The 19,198-nt window shown below is 48.4% G+C and overlaps 1 protein-coding gene across 1 annotated transcript in view; it reads right to left on the bottom strand.

The window, feature by feature from the left end:
- The window catches only part of LOC144723651 (alpha-actinin-1-like), a 78,634-nt gene extending 64,495 nt beyond the window's left edge, over positions 1 to 14,139 (bottom strand). The window contains exon 1 of the mRNA XM_078602546.1: positions 13,813 to 14,139. Coding sequence (XP_078458672.1) covers positions 13,813 to 13,911 — 99 coding nt within the window. The 5' untranslated portion in view covers positions 13,912 to 14,139. The remainder of the gene's footprint in view (positions 1 to 13,812) is intronic.
- Positions 14,140 to 19,198: the final 5,059 nt, after the last annotated feature.

Below are 19,198 nucleotides of genomic sequence, written 5' to 3'. Positions count from 1 at the left end.
TGAACTTCTTTTGCACCGTACATAGCCCACCGTGCTCATCGGAGGTGCGGGGGAAGGACAACAAATTGAACACAAAAAAAGCAGTTCTAAAGAAATACGTTTTCAATCTAGGTTTAAAAGTGCAGAGCTCCAGTTGCTTCTTAATACCGTATCGGAAGGAAGAGCAGCCCAGACGGCCACAGAAGCGCATCTGCGGTAACCGTCTTTGCTTGATGGCCAGCCAAAAGCCGCTGCGAGGATGACCATAGGGTCCTGACCCGAGATATTTGGCCAATTGCCATATATTCGTGTTTGGCTGTCATCCGCACTTCCTGTTATCCATACACCATCATCAAACCATGCAATCTCCTATTACCCGTGCATCGAGTCTTCTTATTATCTGCGATTGTGCATGGAAAAGAGTGATCCCAAAAGCGACAGAAAACTCATTCCCTTCATCCGAGCCTCTGCGAATAAGAATCACATAACCGCTCCGATAATGAGGAGTCATTTTTAGTTGTTATTCATCACGGCTACTGTTAACAGGGCCCAGGCGCAAAGCTCAAACCAGAGACCCCCCCCCCCCTACAACAAAGCGGATGAGAGGCGTTCCAGTGTGCTACTGTAGAGCGCATAGAGCCGGTCTCTGCGGGCCATGTGAAGCCAAAGTTAATGAATATTTCTCTCATATTCACCACGAGACACCCCATTAGCCGCGCACAATGTCCGCATTGTTTCTCGCAGCGGAGAACTTGTCTGGCAACATCAAGCCGCCAGAACGTTATGAAAAAACACATTTGAGGGATGGAGGTGGAGAGCGAAACACTTACTGCTGGCCCCGGGAAACTGTGAGCTCGTACAAACGTCCGGAAACAAGCCAAGTGGATGGTGAGGATTATTAAGGCCATTACACGCGTGAAGATAAATGATGGGACTGACAACAAGGCGCAGCGTACGGGTTTTCTCTATCATAATAATAACTAAACTTAAGTGCATTTGCTATCCGCGTAATTCTTGCCACACAAGGCTGTCACAAAGGCGCTGCGTTTCAGTTGAGTGAAGACTCCCAGTCAGGGCGGGGGGGGGGTGACGTTGCTTTGTGGTGTTTTCCAAATAAGTCATTTTCCAAGCAATTCTCAAAATTTGGCCCATGTTGCTGGTACACGCGAATTCGCCGAGCCGCCATTTGTGATAGCCATATTGCTTCTGAAAAAGAGCTACACAGCTCGTGAGCCTTACCTGGAAAAAATTTAAATAGTTCAAGTTAGTTATCTGCATTTTGCTAAAAACGTCTTCAACGGCCACTGTGAAGCTGACGGTGTGTGTAAGTATTTTTATGGTTAATTCACACTGCAGTATTAACCAGGGCGACCGCTTGGGCTCAACCCACGGACCCCCTCAGCGGCAACCAACTTGTCAGGGCGATATGAAAGTAAAGATATCAGCGTCTCCCCGCTCCAATGGGCACGGGCAGTAGGGGTGGAATGATGCATCGATTCTTTGTTGATTTTTTTCCCTCTGCGTTTTTAGATTTTTAAAGGTATTTGCAATGGGTGTTCGTCACCCCTGCAGCCACTAAATGTAAAAAAAGAAAATCTAGAGAAAATCAAGTCTCAAATGTGGCCATGTTGAACTTATTTCGCACCGTACGTAGCCAACCGTGCTAATCGGAGTGGAATTGTGACACCAAATCGTGAAAATTCGTCAAATGAGGGGCAGCAGTGAATCACCGTTCCGCTGCTCATGGCCACACAGCCCGTCACTGCTCACGGCTCTGAGCCAGCGGGTGAATTTCCACAGTCCCCTAGCAGGGGCGGGAGGCTGTTTCTCGAAAAGGACAGCCACCGTTCCAAGTTTCACAAAGTGATTCTTATTTCATAGACCGCGGAGGATAGGATGTGCAGTCACAACCCCACCCCTGCCACCCCCAAGGAAGAATTTAAAACTCGCAAAAACTTCCAACTCGGGAGTGAAACGCTCTTCCAAATAACAGCGCACACACTCGGTGCCAGAAAAATGCAAAATGTTTTTTTGCCGGAATTGTCTCTGGCATAACTTTAACGTAACTTTAATTCCAAACAACGCCAATGGGTGCGGTGATATCATCGGCCCAAGCCAAGTGGTGATGTTTTATTATCCACACACGCGTTTCAACGGGCCGTTTGCTTTCTTTCCCACGGTGCTGCATTCATTGTGCTCGAGTGCTAACACCGTGGTTGCATCCGAAAACTATCCCCTAAATAATACACGCGTTGGCGATGGACTGCAGCATCTTCGTACACAGCAACCAATGCATTTAGGGCCTCCAGACAAGATATTGTTGTAATAAGCTGTTGCGTTGGTCAGTGGTGCACATGGACAAATAAAAAACTCGCATCAAGAGGCAAATATGTTTATACCGTATATACCATATTCTCTGGATCCTAAGACTTTCTTCCCTGTATTTTACTGCAATAGTTGGAGTATTCTGTGTGTGTGTGTTTGTGAGAAAGGCCATAATTGTGTAACTTTATTCACACCAGCCACAAGCTTTGGGGGTAAGTCTTATTTTCCAGCGCATCTTATAATCCGAAGAAAACGGTGTTTTGGTTGGTGTCCTTCCCCCGCGTCTCCGATTAGCACGTATGGCTGTGTATGGTGCGGAATAAATTCAACATGCATACAATAGGGTGACATTTCGGACACCATGAAGTAGTCTATATATTCGTTATATTTTTGCCCTCTTCATGGTGGAACAAGATCATCGATAGCATTGCTGCGGAGAACACGAGCACTGCGATTTACCTTGTTACTCTTTGGATCAGCGTCACTGACAAATGAGTATCGTCTTAATTCGAGCACACTGTGTGGGCCCATGCACGCTGCACCAGAAGTCAATCGTAAAAAAATAAACCCACCGGCAGATGTTGACTGGTCGTGAAACACTGACTCGCACCTAACATTGAACCATTAGAAATTTCTGCCGCATCTGTGTCAACTGTTATTAACTGTCGCTGGTTTGCTGCTGCAATAAGCAGCAGCAGCAGAAGTTATTGGGTTGGTGGGTGCCTGAGTAAAGCTTGCACATCATGCAATGGGTGCCGCCCTACCAACCTCCCCCCAGCATCCCCCACAGGGGATCACACACGACCTCCAAATTCCTCACGGGGCCCCGTGTGGGGGAATTGGACGGACAACAACGAGTTTTAGACAGGGTAGGCGGGGGGACGCCATTCGGATCGCCATTGTCACAATTGCGAACGCCTTTGTTATGGAAGGACGAGTAAGCTGGGTGTGTGTCAATGTTTAGCGGGCCAGACTCTACAGCCTTTTGGTAATCCTTTTGTCTCAGAGAATAAGTGATAGAGGGCCCCCCCCACACACACACACAACACACACTTTGACCTTGAGGAGTTTCACGAAAGGGCACGTTTGGGCCTTCAATAGGTAATTATTAATGACATGACTGGGTCGGTGCAATACTGAGTATCGACACAGTCCCGTGCCGCTGACCTAACGTTCAATAAGGGGTTCATTTTGTTGGGTTAGATCGCTCCCCTCGCCCACACAGCCAATTAGTAAGAATTGTCACGTAAACCTTTTACAATTCGAGTACTTGACCTAACGTTGTGCACGTGTATGTTGTGTGCGTGTTACACGCGAACCCGCTTTGCGGTGGCCAGATCACCCAGAATGATCACTCCAGAATGCACCCAATCTCAAAAGATCTCAAAAGCGAAGCAAAGCTCAAACTGGATAATGCTTGGATGATGGGGAGGGGCGGTACACACGCATACCGAGTTGTCATTGGTGCCAGCGGTGCTGTGCTTACATCGTCGAAATCCATCCTTGTACTGTGGTTCTATGCACTCGCCATCTATGCTCCCCACGCTCACCAAACCCTTCACCCACAAAAGCGTGGGGAGGATTTGGGCTGTACATTTGCATGTTTTCTCGCACCGCAAAGTTAAAATAGTCAAACAGTGGGCGAGGCGCGTTGCTTAATATACAGAACTGTATGCGCGTAACGCATCGCAGGTATGTTTCAGCCGCAGAAATGCACCGTGGCCATGGACTCTTCTCCCAATCATGTTCAAATCCCGGTCAACGGTAGACTTGAACCCATCATCGTCCATCCCTCTGTGGTCGATAAATGAGAATGATTTTGAGACAAGCCACCAGTTGCAGTTGAACGGACGAGAGAGACCCTGTCCCGTAAATGTCGAATTTCCAACCATCGGCTTAAGGGACCGCGAAATGAAACGCGTTGCCGCCCCCCTCCCAACTGCTTCGCTTGACCAAAATACTTGGCCATTTTTTTTGCTTTTGAATTGTCTTTAAATCGGAACAGAGCTCCTAGCCTCACCAAAGCTTAGGCCTTATAAGCTTCAGCTGCACTCGAAGGTGTGCAAAACAAAAAAGGTAGCAAGTCTTCGGAGAATGTGCTCAGGGCTAAAGAGCCTGGGTCGTCACGTGATTGTGACGATCACTTTAACGGCATCTTTTTGAAGCCTCACAACCCTTCCAGGTCTGCGAGACCACACCCTTTGCCAGAATAATTCCTCCACCATTCAATTGTTGTCTATTGCTGCACCCCCCCCCCAGCATTGTCTAAGGCTGTGCACATTTGCTATTCACTTTGGATCATCAACACAAAAGGAAAAAAAAGTAAAGCATTATTGGATTTGTTTTGTAACAAAAAAATACATAAACACTGCCTACGGTTAATTTAGAATGTGCGTTTAACAGTAAATGTCCAAATGACTTTCCATGGAATGACTTAAGAAATGTAAAATACAATTATAGACTGTTACTACTTTCAAACGCCATAAGAACGAAGAAAATATATCGGAATATATTGGCTCCGTACGGCGTGAAAGAAGCTCAACGCACGTACGTGTAAATCTAAAACACTCTTTAATCAGGACTGTCCCGAATTAAAAAACAAAACCTACGCAGCCTCTAGAGGTAGCTTCCATATTCAAAACAATGCAAAATGTAACACGGCATATCAATCACTGAGCAGAATCGCAACCCCCTGAAATCGTGACAATTCATTTCATCGCCGGGAAAGGGGGAGGAGGGGGGTAAACTCTCAGTGAACCACTCGTCCCGAGTTCATTCTCCAGCCGACAAACAAGTAGCCTGCCCGAGACGGCTCGACGCTTCTATCGAGGCCCCCCGTTTTTTATTTTGCAGGTGGCAAGTAAACATTTTTTTTTTCAAAAACGGCCGAGTATCAATTACAATAACCCATTAATCAGAGGTCCCTGTTGGCTTCATAAAAACCGCCGAGCACGCCTGCCCGCCCGGCCGGCAGGCAGCCGGCTGGGTTCCTGCTTGTTAAAAAAAACCCCACTCACTTTACCCCAGCGTGGCATGCCGAACAATGCACATAAAAATAGCACGCATGGTATCACTCGATCAATGCTCGAAGGGGAACGCATTCCAAAAGGTCTAGTTGGGGCAGGGGGGGGCAGGCTGGTGATGGTTGTGCTGACGGGCGGACAGGCTGGCTGGCTGGCCCGCTCGGTCGCTGGAGAAGTGACGGGGGCTTGGCGATACACACACAAAAAAAGAGAGACATTCGTCTGTTGGTGACCCCCACCAACCGCTGGAGGTCAACACCGCGCCTTCTGCACGCTGCTAAGCGGAAGCGCATTCCAGCGCAAGACGGCACAGACTCACGGAGCTCCGAGCATCCCTGGTCCATGTTTGACTGCCCCCCACCACCACCACCCCCCCTCCAAGCTTTTATCAGGGCCACAGAGTAACATCAGCTCACGCGACGTTTCTAAAAACTCGTGTTTTATAGATGAACAATAACGATGCATCTGGCAAGGAAGCACTTTGTACCGTGACAAAGAAGTCGCGACAGCGGGTGTCGTTAAAACTTGACCGCGATGTAAAACAATAGCGCGGAATGTGACGGCATATATATTTGCATCGTTATTTATGACGCTGCACGACCCGTGCATGTGGCGTACACAGCTGTGGCGTTAACAATGATAGATCAAAGAGCTCGCGATGACGGCAAATTCACGAATTCCATCGTCAGCCAAAGGTTAGCCGAGGCCATCGGACCTTTTTAGTCAATGATGTAAGTATCAACATAAAAGGCCCCTGCCGCAGGAATGTGGAATTTGAAGCACCAACTCAAGAATTACATTTGGAGATGAGCACCACTCGATGTTCGCTTTATTAGAAAGACAATAGTTCATTCCCGTGACAACAGGCAATTGTAATTTAAGTCTCAACAAAGTGCAAACATTTGATACATTATCTGCTGAAACCAGCACTGGAGTGGCACTGATCTCCATTGGCAATTCTGAGCAAAGATGTCAATTCCATTTTGCCGTGACAGGCCCAAATTACTTATTTAGGATGATACAATAGCAGGGAATATAATATAACGGGTTGGGGGTGCAGAATAACAGTTGGAAACAAACCAATACCAACATGTCAAAGGACGTATAAAATGTACGCTCAAATGTGAAACAGGAAAGGATATTTGCGAGAATTAGCTGAAGGGAAGACGGTAAGAGACGGGTATTTATTGCTTTTAAACAGCTGGGGACGTTGTGTGGTGGGCAGCGAGAAAGGACGGTGATTTTTGAGAGGAGTGTGGAGGAAGTGATATGACGGAAGTAGGAGACAATGATTACAACATGTGTAGGTCCATGGGGGTTGTTGATCATTCTCCTCCACGCTGGTCAGTGCGGGTTGGCGAAGGATAATTATAGGGGGGGGGGGAGGGGGGCCTAGGACCGGTTCAGTTATCACTCGCCGCTGATGTTAGCCGCTGGCCGGGAAGTCGAATTCCGGTTGACTGTGGGTTTTTACAGCAAATTGGGCTAACCACTGGCAGGAGGTAATGTAGCAAACTTGAAGGTCAGTAAGGAGGAATTGATCACTGGTGTAACACGAAGCCGCCTCCTCCTCATGACTCCACTGGAGATCTGTGAAAAAGAGCTTCATAGCTCATCGGATTCCCCCAGTAATAAATAAATGTTCTGATTCTGACACCGTGCGAGTATTTCACTGCAAAACACAGCCCGCCTATGGGGGAATGCATCCCGGCGATGAATACCAACCGGACTTTGCAAAGACACGCTATGAAAAAGGGCCCTTGCCCAAAACGTTGCCTATTAGAAATGTGTTTTGCTCCCCTTAAGGCCACACACAGTGTGCTGAACGAATTTGTCGAGTTGTGTTTGTTTCGTTACTCTGGGAGGAGACAAAGCACGAACAAATATACCGTACGGGGAAATGTCTTTATACGGAGGAGAGAAAGGACAAATAAAACACTCAACAAGCCTGGACGCGCAGACCAATGACGAATTGATGGAAATTTGCTGCACGGTGATGGAGCGCACAAGCAACTGTTTATTTTTTGTTGCAGCTGCACTCGACTGGACCAAACAGAATAGCTTCGCCCAAACACAAGACGAAGCCCTGCACCAGCACAGTGGGTGCAGGTTCTAATTGTGCCGAACAGAGAGGGCCTCGCGTTGAAAGGTCGCGTGGCTCAGGCACGAGGAGACAGTGTAGTGGGGCAACGCCACAGACGCCGTGCCTATCACACCTAATCATCCGGAATGCACACTGGTCTCGTCAGAATCTCTCAAGCCAAGTTGCGTCGATTCTGGATAGTGATTATATGTAGGCGTATGCAGCAGAGCTCTTTGCTAAAAAGGCTGTGGGCCTGCGTGGTGGTTAAACTTAGTAGCGCTCTGTGTAAACCCAACAGCGGCTGTCCTAGAGAGAGACTGGCGTCCACCATAGCAAAGTAGAATTTCCACCGCTGACTCGGTGATGGAGTTGATCGCTGCGTGTTTCAGCGATGAGACACCCTTGGGACGGCCCAGACGTTGTTATGACATTGCATAAAAGCGGTCACTGCATCGCCTGCTGTCAGATGCTCTTCTACGGCCGTCTGGAATGCTCTTCCTTCCGATATTAGGAAGTCACCAGGGCTATGCATGTCGACATCATCTCGATTGAAAACTCATTTATTTAGAACTGCTTTTTTGTGTTTAATTTGTTGTCCTTCCCCCGCACCTCCAATGAGCACGGTTGGCTACGTACGGTGCGAAAGAAATGCAACGTGCATACACGGCTGCCTGTTGAATCACCGTGATTGCAAGCTGCACACAGGAAGGACTGCGCTTAAAACTCGACTCTGACCCTGGAAGAAGGCTGCCTCCCTCCTCGGCGCCCCCTCCCACCACCACCGTGACCCATCACGTCCGTTGGGGCACGTCCCACCGCACTCCACCCAATCCCATGCAGTGAATCTTTCAGTGAAAAAAGTCGGTAGCAACAAACAAAAAAACCACGACACTGTACATCAGCGCCTTGAGACGTGATCGCATTTGGGTGCTTTATAAATCCACAACTACAAAACACGACTGCCCAACATGAAACTGAGTAATACTTTACCTCGTCCCGAGGACTTATTTTTCAGGCGGGTCCTGCATTATTGGGATGTTTGTCAAATGCCGCATTCATCGGTAACTTGGGTGTGAAAGGGGGACACCAGCAAAGCGACACAGACAAGGTGCTAAAACAGCACACATACGAGGATGGAAAGCAAAGATTCAAGAATCCACTTGCTTCACTGACAGCAGTAGGAATCGCGGCCTACGAAACCTGCAACATCCCAATAGTTCCTCACCCAAGCACCAGCCAGGCTCCAACCTGCTTAGCCTCCAGAGTTCTAACACAGATCGAACGCTTTCAGGAGAATTTGACCAAAGGCAATTGCGTGACATTAGGCGGCTTTCCGTCGGCTGTGGTGTGGCAACAGAGACTGAAAGATCCTTCACCGCCACCCCCAGGAAAGGCACGCCTTAAATAAGGTCCACTGCCTGAAATGTTGGCCTACATATGTGGCACGTGTGTTGAACTTCTTTCGCACCATACGTAGCCTACCGTGTTAATCGGAGGTACAACTCTTATTAGTGCAGGAGTTCCTACAAGGTCCCGAGTGTGAACGGGAGATGACTGCTGGATGAAGGCCACAAACTTGACTTTGTTATTAGAACAACAGCACTGTAATGCGATTCTTGTATTCACGTCTTTTTTCATTTGGTTCTGTAACCAAGAAATATTTTCTAATAACATTGAACAAATCATTCGGCGATCCTGCTGCTGGTGCGTTGGCAGTGGTGCAGCAAGCACAATCGACAACAAAAGAAACTCAACAAGCAAAAGGGGCAATGACCCTTCTACATCCACCTGCTATTAAGTAGAACCATTGCCCAAAACGTCACCGAGTAGATACACTTACTTTCTTTTTAAGACCCACAGTGTTAATGACCAATGTGGTGGACTTGTGTTTTTTTTAAATAACACTCAAGTTCCGGTTTAGTGTGACGCGAGACACATTAGGAGTTGGACTGCTTCTGTAGTGGAGCAGTAAATCAAAGCCAGTAAACTCCCAAACTTAAGAGACAAATAATCCTTCGTGATACACGAGGGAAACGTGTATGTATGCTGAACTTCTTTCACACAGTACGTAGCCGACCATGCTAATCGGAGGTGCGGGGGGGACAACAACAAAGCTCGACACTCGGCTAGCTGTTTTATTCTACTCTTAAGTATGATGGCAATGTGCAGGCCCTAAGTGCCAATGTCGAGGTGTGCTGGCCATGAGAGGGCTTCAGGAGAGCGTTCGTGTCGTTGTTGCTGTTCCTCCTCCGCTGGAGACGCACCGATTCTGGTGGGTTTACTTAGATGGTCCTTAGCTTTTTATGAAAAGAATAAGCGAATTGGTGACCCATTATCTCATCGGGATTTAGAATTGTTTCATATCGTGCCTCTTTTGATATATGTTTGCCAAATGGCTGTGGCATGAGGGCGGTTGAAGCAGCCATTCGTCGTGAGGAGTGGCGAGCCTCAGGCCAGCCACTCTTATCCTGACGCCCTACGAAATACCGCTCCCTCCTAGAATCCGCACCCCCCGATCAGCAGCAGTAACCCGCGTTACGACCTCGAGCATCAATTCTTCCTCGTATCCGCATCGTTCCCGCTCATCAGTCGCCGCCAGCCAAAAGTTGTGGAACATTCCCCGCTCCTGTTATCCGCGCTTATCCGCAGATTAGTCAGCCAAAAGTTGTCTACCCCTGAAGTTTAACTTCTTTTTTTGGGGAAGGGGGGGGGAAATGATTTTTTAAAATCCTTCACAGATCTTGCTGGATACGGTATTAGGAAACAATGGACTCGACTTTATGCGCGCCAACATTTTCAACTTTCCAACCCTTCCAGAGCGTCACAAGAATTGTACGCGGTTTCCTTGAGTCACGGTTTTCCGTATTGTACGAGTAACGTAGCAGACATTGAATATCCACACAACAAGAGATGGGTGCCCACCCGTTGATGTGATCGCAACCGCTGCACCGGGAATGAAGCCGAGAAACGCCGTGAAGAGTACACGCAGTGCCACAGGCTGCCGTGCCATGAGACGCATTTATGGCAAGGTCTCAGAGTACGCAGGCGTGGGGAGGGTTAGGTTCCGTGTATCCCTGCGTAAGCGCAAACCTGTCAACCCACACGATTTACTCCGTATTCTTGTGCAGGCAAATTGAGTTTTCAGGTCCATACGGCGTACAGCCGTTTCAATACGGGCAAAATTTTTGTGTTTCTCCCTTGTGATGGGACTTTGTCGGATGAACGTTGAGATGTATAAGGCGCACGGGGTGACCAATAAGTTCTGAATTGGTCTGTAATAAGGTAGGGCACTGATAAGGGGTTGACAGTTGTGTGTTTGGGTGAGGACACTTAATGATACGGCCAAATGTCTGTCGCAAGACCCTCCGATTCATGCTCACACTTTGTGACTCGTACTATCGCTACACACGCACGGGGCGAGAAGCGAGGAGTCAAATCACCGCCCCGCCATCACGCGAATGATGGATTTGACTACGTGCAACACAATCGCCCGCGCAAAGGAACGAGTCCAAATAAAATGTCGTGTTCTATCCGACCCGGATGCCACTGATGATTAGTGAATTATTTACTGTACAGTACTGTACTTTATTAAACATTTATGTACATTCATATACATTTTATATGCACTCGTATAGGCGAACCCCAACTTACGCGAATTCGCGCTTACAAACCTAGTCAACCCCTTATCTGTCAGTACCCTGCCTTATTACAGACCAATTCAGACCTTATTGGTCACCCCGTGCCCCTTATGAATCTCAACGTTCATCCTATAGTCCCATCACAAGGGAGAAACACAAACAAAGACACATTTTGTTTGCCAGAATTATGGACCTGAAAACTCAATTTCCCTGCACAAGAATCCGGGGTAAAAATCGCATGGGTTGACAGGGTGTGAAGTATGAATCGGATGAGTTTGGTCGTCTATGAGTGGGTCCGCGTACCCTGGGAGCCCGCGTACTCCAAGACCTTCCTGAATATACACACCAGGTCCCTAACGAAGGTGTTCACAATAGGGTCCGTGTCAGAAGTTGAGCTGGCGGTGTGGGGGCCCATGGTTCGTGTCAGCGAGATGTGGTGTGCGTTAGGGGTCGGTGTAAAATCAAATAAATCACGACGTTTCGGGCGCGACACAAGCGTCCGTCGTGATTTCCCACCTGATGACGGACGCTTGTTTGTTGCGCCCGAAACGTCGTGATTTATTTTAGATCTACGTGGCTTTACCTAAAGAACCAAAGAGTTAGGGTTAGGTGTTTCAGGGTGGGGTGAGTCGAGTATTGGGGCTAAGTTTGGCGGTATGGTTCGCGTTCGGGGTGTGCGTGTGTGTGTTGGGGATGAGGTTTTAAGACTGGGTTCGTGTTTGGATAGGGTTACTGGCATAGTTAATGTTGGGGGGTATGTGTTAGGAGTTGGGTAAGTGCTAGTTGTATGGCTAGGGATAGTGGTGGCGTTGTGTGATCCTGAGGAATAGTGTGTAGGCGAGTGCTGTGTTATTCTTTGTACGTATCTACGTTGAGTTTCTTTCGCACCGTACGTAGCCAAACGTGCCAAATCTGCCGCGGTTACGCACAGGGTAAAACAAACCAAAAACTTCGCGTGACAATTACAGCGCAAGCTATATACAAATCCCCTTTTCTCGACGCCAACCCCCCGCATTACATGAAAAGGCTTGTCTGTTCGCATAGCGGAGGCTCTACACGCAGTTCGTGTGCAGGTGAGGGAGGGTTGGCCAGACGTAAAATGCCTGACGCCAGGGCGGGAGACGCCCCGTGTCTCTCATTCCCCTTCCAATCTTCACCGAACCCCTTTCGCTCATACAATGCCCCCTATCTATCTCTCTCTCCTATCCATTCGGCCCCTCTCCCGATAGAGGCCGCATATCCTGTCAACCCATATGGCTTACCCCGTATTCGTGTGCAGGGATATTGAGTCTTCAGGTCCATACGGCGTACAGCCGTTTCAATATGCGGGCAAAGCAAACAATGTATATTTGTTTGTGTTTCTCCCTCGTGATGGGACTTTGTAGGATGAACGTTGCGATTCATAAGGGGCACGGGGTGACCAATATGGTCCGAGTTGGTCTGTAATAAGATAGGCAGCACTGATGAGGGGTGCACAGGTCTGTAAAGGTGAACGCATCCATCCACTTTCCTCTCTGGCATCTTTCCGGGCCTCCATTCCCCTTCCGCTGTCCTGGCGTGTCTCGCAAGAATTGAGAGGGCGAGCGAGCGGTTGAATGCCTGAATGGTTGAGTCACTTGGGTTTGTGTGACTGGGTGGATGGATGCGTGAACGAGCGAGTGGGTGAGTGAGTGAATGAACGAACAGGCAAATGACTGAACGAATCGACGAGTGAGCGAGAGAGTGAAAATGTGATGGAACAAGTGAGGGATGGATGAGTGAATGGGTGAGTGAGGGGGTGAGTCGGCCAGTTTGGGTTGTTAAGTTTGTAATGGAGTGGGATAGGCGAAGGCGAGCGAGTGGATCGGTAATCTGTGAAGAGAGTGCGCGCTACACGTGTAAGGGAGTGGATGGGTGAGGGTGTGAGTGGATAGGTGAGTGGATAGGTGAGTGGATGGGTGATGGTGTAGGTGAGTGGATGGGTGATGGTGTGAGTGGATGGGTGATGGCGTAAGGGAGTGGATAGGTGAGTGGATGGGTGAGTGGATGGGTGATGGTGTAAGTGAGTGGATGGGTGAGTGGATGGGTGATGGTGGGCGTGAGTGGATAGGTGAGTGGATGGGTGATGGCGTAAGGGAGTGGATAGGTGAGTGGATGGGTGAGTGTGTAAGGGAGTGGATAGGTGAGTGGAAGGGTGATTGTGTAAGGGAGTGGATGGGTGAGTAGATGGGTGATGGTGGACGTGAGTGGATGGGTGATGGTGTAAGGGAGTGGATATGCGAGTGGATAGGCGAATTCGTGATTAAATGCGAGTTAGTTTGAGTCGGCAAATGTCTGTTGATGTGCATTAGTGAGTGTTTAGGTGAGTGTCAATGTGGATGGGTGAATGGGCTGTGAGTGGGTGGGCGAGTGAGTAAATGAGTGTCTGAGTGAGTGGATAAGTGAATGAACAAGTGAATTGGGGGGACAAATCATTGAGTGGAGGTGGCGAACGAGCGTTTGAGTGGAGAGGCAAGTCGGTTTTGGTGGTTGTGTGAGTGAGCAGCCGAGTCTACTTGCCGACCAGACCGTCCTGGACATGTCTCAAAAACAAATATCCGAGTGGCTCATCGAATTCCACCAAAATCTGCATTAAAGATTACGAGTTGAACGCGCGTGGGGAACCGTGCCAAGTTGTCTCGGGCCGAGCCAGCGAACCGAATTGAAGATTCTGGTCCGTCAAATCGTGCAAGCGATGGGGGCCAAGGTGCTGCTCCAGGTGTGTCGGTGGAAGATGCTCGCTCACCTTGCGCTGCTGCTTCTCCCAGGCTGGGTCGAGGAGCATCTCTCTGTCCCAGTCCTCCTCCTGCTGCAGGTGAGCGGGCAGGACGTGCGAGTTATCCATCGCGTCGCTAGGTTGCTCGCCTTTTCACACCTGCTGATGATGCTGATGATGCCGTTCGGCTTGCCGCTTGCTGGATGGTGGGAAGGGGGGGGTGGGGGGTAACGCTTTACAGCCGCTCTCCGTCGCCTCGGAGAGAGCTTTAGAAAGGCGCTTGTTTGGACGCGGACGCGACCTACCGCTGCTACAAACAAACCCTGGGCCACCTCGGCTGAGCACACAGTGAGAGAGGCGGGAGCGCGCAAACACACCAGAGAGAGAAGAGGGGGGGGAGAGCCAACTCCCCTTTGGTGGCGAGGCCACCACGAGACCACGCCTCGCCCTCCCTCCTCCTCCTCCCTCCCCTCGCCCTCCTTCCCCCTCCCCTCCTCCTCCCCCCTCCCCTCGCCCTCCTCCCTCCGCTCCCTCCTCGCCCTCCTCCCCGCTCCACTCCCTCCGCCCACGTGAGCGCGCCATCTCTCGCCCAACAAAAGGCGGCGCTCCCCCTGCCCCTCCTCCTCCTCCCGCACGGATTTTCTTCACCCATCCCCATCTTCATTCACAACTTCGTCCAACTCCTTCTTTCATCCTTCCTCCTCAACGCGCAGCTTTCCTCCACGCCTCAAGGAACATAAAGCATCGCCACGTGAACTCCGGTCATCTTCACAGCAGCGGCTTCTGACCGGCCATTGAACAAAGACGGTCACCGCATCGCGCGCTTTGAGATGCGCTTCTGCGGCCGTCTGGAATGCTCCTCCCTCAGATATTAGGAGGACACTGGAGCAACGCACTTTTAAATCATTTAGATTGAAAACTCATTTATTTATAACTGCTCTTTGTGTTTAGATTATTGTCCTTCCCCCGCACATCCGATTAACACTGTCGGCTATGTACGATGCGAAAGAAGTTCAACATAAATTTTGATTTAAAGCTTTCGTGACTGCAGGGATTCATATTCTTGATTCTTTCGGTAAAGTCACGTAGAAGGGAAATAATAAAATAATATAAATATAAAACAATAAAAATGCATCAGGTGTGATGATGATTACTTGTGTTGCAGTCGAAACGTCGTGAAAATTTGTATTGTTTAATATTTTATTATTTTCCTTCTACGTGACTTTACCAAAAGAACCAAGAATATAAGTTTAACATAGTACATACATATTCTTAGGTTTTTTTCGGTAAAGTCACGTAGGTAAAAAATAAAATTCATTAAAAAAAATGTAATTTAAATGTTTTTTCCTACGTGACTTTACTGAAAAAACCTAAGAATATGAATCCTTGCAGTCACGAAAGCTTCAAATCTAGAAATAGTACATACATACACCGCTCCCTCCTCCACGACCTCCTCCTCCATTTGAATCCGCATTTCTCTTCCCACATCTTCTTGTGTTTAGTTTGTTGTCCTTCCCCCACAGCTCCGATTAGCACTGTCGGCTACGTACGATGCGAAAAAAATTCTATATATATACTTAAATTTCTCACCTGATTACACGAAATCAACCCGAACGTATCCCCCTACGCTTCATTCCACCTTCCTTAGTTTTTCTCTTAATTCTAGGGGTATCACCTTTTCTACAGCCCGGACCTTTCTCAATCAGCTGAGGTCTATGATCAAAAGTGTGTGGTCTTCTTCTTGCTCCGTGCGGCCGATGGAGATACAGAGCAACAACTTGCAAATTCACACTCAGGTGGTCAAGCCAGATAACCGCATGAGAAGCAGCTGAGTGTCTTTAACACAAGTGTAGTGACATGGAATAGGTCACTTTGGCTCAGCGCCGATTGCTGGCAGAGAAGGGGAACTGCAGTTGTAGCAGCCCTGTCTGCCAGCAAGTCACGTGACAAGCAGGGATGTGGGGTAAAGGTGATAGAGGGGGCACGTGAGGTAACGCCTGAGAACCTTCCAGTAGGTTCTAGAAAGGGGGCGTGGCCAAAGGCGGAGCGAGGCCACGCTGGGTGGATAAAAGGGGGACCCCGAGCAAGGTTCGGGGCTGTTGTTTGGAGTGGAACCGTCGTGCTGCTGGAGTCTTCGTCACCGTCTTCACCTCCTCGGCGTTGTTAGGCAGGCAGCCTGTTAGCTGTCCTGTCCTTGTACCTGTGAATGCTGTAATAAATCGAGTGCCTCCTACTATTAGTGTCTCTGAGTGACTCACTACACAACTACTGCAGTAGATCTCAAACACAATCACCGGTAGCATATCTCCGTACAATTCTATTCCTGCCACCCGAATGCTGATGCCAATGCACGGACTGTGCGGGTTTAACCTGGACAGGCGGCAACCCGACCCGAACCCGACTTGTCCACCTCGTTGCCTCCACAGCCTTCCACAAAGTCTCCTTCACATCGAACTGCATCCTCCTTGTGAATATTCTCTTAAAGTGTATTTAGGTTTCTGCACATGAAAGGCAACCATGTGAACTAACACGTAAATAACTTTTTTCGTTTCTGGGTCTGCATAATACTGGAAAAATAATCAACTCATAACGCGCGCATATTTCATGAATCGGACGCAATGTTCTATCGAAAACTTGGAGGCTTGGAGCCAGAGCTCAAAGTCCCTCATGCGGAGCCTGGAAACGTGAAAGCCTGGATAGGTGAGGGCCTGGGCGGAAGAGAGCCTACACCTGGTGAAAGGCTGGATGGGTGAGTGCCTGAATAGGTGAGAGCCTGGATGGGTGAGAGGCTGAACAAGTGATAGCCTAAACAGGTAAGAGCATGAACGGATGAGAGACTGGACTGGTGAGAGCCTGGATGGGTGAGAGCCTGAACAGGTGAGAGCCTCAAGGGTGAGAGGCGTGAGCTACTGCTTGAAGGTGGATGATGATGATGATGATGCACGAATGCTTCGAATATGCAGTGGGAGAGAGCCCCAGACGATTGCCGAGTGCTGCTGCAGAGAAACGCCACTCAGCCAGTAGGGTGCTGGTTCTGGGTACGATGACAATGTTGGTAGGTGAAGTGGTCAGTGGAGTGAGAAGGGTGCGGAGGTGTGGCAGGAGAGACTGAAACAGAGCTCGATGACACAGGATATCAATGTTGTACTGCAGCCTTGATTTGATGGGGAGCTGGTGCAAGTTTTTTTTTTTATTATCGAAACCACGGAAGCCAAATAGCACCTCCAATTAGCACGGGTTGGCTACGTACGGTGATAAAGAAGTTCAACATACATACATATGGCCGTGCGTAATGCCTAATGCCCATCGAAATGCACGTGACTTTATTTCCAAATGGATATTTACCTGTGCCAAAATAAAATAAAGTCTAAGACAGCTCGAAACAGGTTGTTTTGGAGCCAACGTCGTCTTTTTTTAAAGATTCGAGTAAGGGCGGCGTTGCAGTAATCGAGCCAAATGTCACCAACGTTATAAGACAGAGTGTTTCCAGTGGCTGTAAGTCAACGTTGGGCGGATGTGACAGCCCATCGTGCCGGTGGGGAATTTCAGATGAACGAAGACTGCCATCTCCCTGCTGTACCCCAAGTCATTATCATGAGCGCTCATGTTCCCAGTGGGCCTTTCTTTTATGCAATCGATCTGGAGATTCCAGTAATGCTGTTTTGTCTTTTGAACTATTTACGACTAATGCTGAAAGACTCTGTCCGTAATAGGACGGCCATGATAACGCGTATACGCATTTGTTGTGTTGCTATTTTGGACTTACCAGATTGAAAACTGGCCAAATTGATCGTAGTGTTACCCACACTTTGGAGACACGAAAAGTCCAATATATTCGTTAATAACACCCTGTCTTTAAAAGAAAATATATGAATTAGGTAACGTTTCAGACAGTGGCCCTTCTTCATTGCACATCATTGGCCCGATACGGTTTTCGTTTACAGTATTTGGCTGTTACAGATTTCCGCATGATAAGCCACTTCGCTGAGCTATCATTTGTGGCCAGATCGCTTCTGAAAAAGAGTGATACAGCTCGGTGGACCTTACCTGGTAAAATAAAAAGTTATTGACAGACGTGTGGAGCTTTTGCTTTGTTAATTGTGCTTGTGCACCAATGTGAACGCATCAGCATCACCAATTAATCAGTTTCATTTTCCAGTTAGCCATCGGCTTCCAGACGGATAGTTATTCAATACTTACGGAGACAAACACATTCTGGAAAGCGTTCCATAGATCCATGCGTTTGTATGATTTGCCTTACTTGTTTGAAAATCAGGTGGATTTTCTTGTTCTTGTGTTTGTGGCAAATATAAAAATGTGTCCATTCTTCTGGAGTCCTTTATTGTGGTGAAATGTTATAGGGCCACCACGGTGACGAGATTATATTTCCCTCGCCTGCGATGCAGGAGGTTGTGGCTTCGATCTTGACCCTAATGCCTGTATATTTGGAGTTCATGTGTTCTTCTGGCCGCGTGGATTTTTTTCCGGGTCCTCCCAGTTTTTCCTTCCACATTTAGAATCAACGTGTCTTTTGAGTATCTGTCTGCTATAAATTTCCACGTGATAAACCACTTCGTTGAGATATCATTTCTGGTAAGATTGTGTCTGAAAAAGAGCTATACAGCTCAGTAGGCCTTATCTGGTATAAGAAAACATATATTTTTAGAATTATTGTCAAAAGCTGCAACCGGCTAACCCGAGGCCACAAGGCTCCACGTGGCACGTTTTGGGTGGTGCTGCGGTGGGCGCGAACCAGTCACTCCCAGCTGCTGCTCCCCTCCCTGGGGACCTGATTCAGCCTTAGTTGCTGCCCAGTTTGATTGATTTGGAATTGTTTACGCAGCGTTTCCACGCAAACTTCTGGGCTGTTGTCCATCCCTCTGAATGACGGCGCTTTGTAATGGATGTGGAATTTGGGGCGTGGATGAGCAGACGAAACAAAGTCAGGGTTGGGGTAGGGGCAGGCTGCCATAATTAAAAATTGCCAAGGTTGTGCACTCTTAATTCAGTGCAAAGCTGCGTGATTATCCCTGTCAGCACGCAGGGATTGTGTGTAGGGCCTTTAAAAAAAACTATCAGGGTATTCTATCCTCCCCGTTTAAATGATTAATGACCACCGTGGTCTTAATAGCGCGTGCACGATCCCTGACCAACTGCATGCCTGTCACCCACCCAGCTGGAATAAACGTTCAGAGCTAACTAAAGTCTTATAATAATGTGTAGGTTTACCGTAGCCCACTGTGTCCAGGGACCTCGCATTGACAATCAGATGGTTACGAGTTCTAAATCCAGTCAGGTTTCCACTCGGCTAATCATCATTTCCAGTGGCGATTAGATTGGTACCGTCCTTTTCGGAGAAATGCGAGTGGTAGTCCGATGTGACAGAATGGTTTCTGCCACCCCGATATGGAATTTG

This window comes from Lampetra planeri, chromosome 18 (assembly GCF_965212315.1).
Source record: "Lampetra planeri chromosome 18, kcLamPlan1.2.h2, whole genome shotgun sequence".
In the NCBI taxonomy this organism is placed as follows: Eukaryota; Metazoa; Chordata; class Hyperoartia; order Petromyzontiformes; family Petromyzontidae; genus Lampetra; species Lampetra planeri.
The sequence above is the reverse complement of the archived record's forward strand: the minus strand, read 5'-3'. Positions and strand labels throughout refer to the sequence as shown.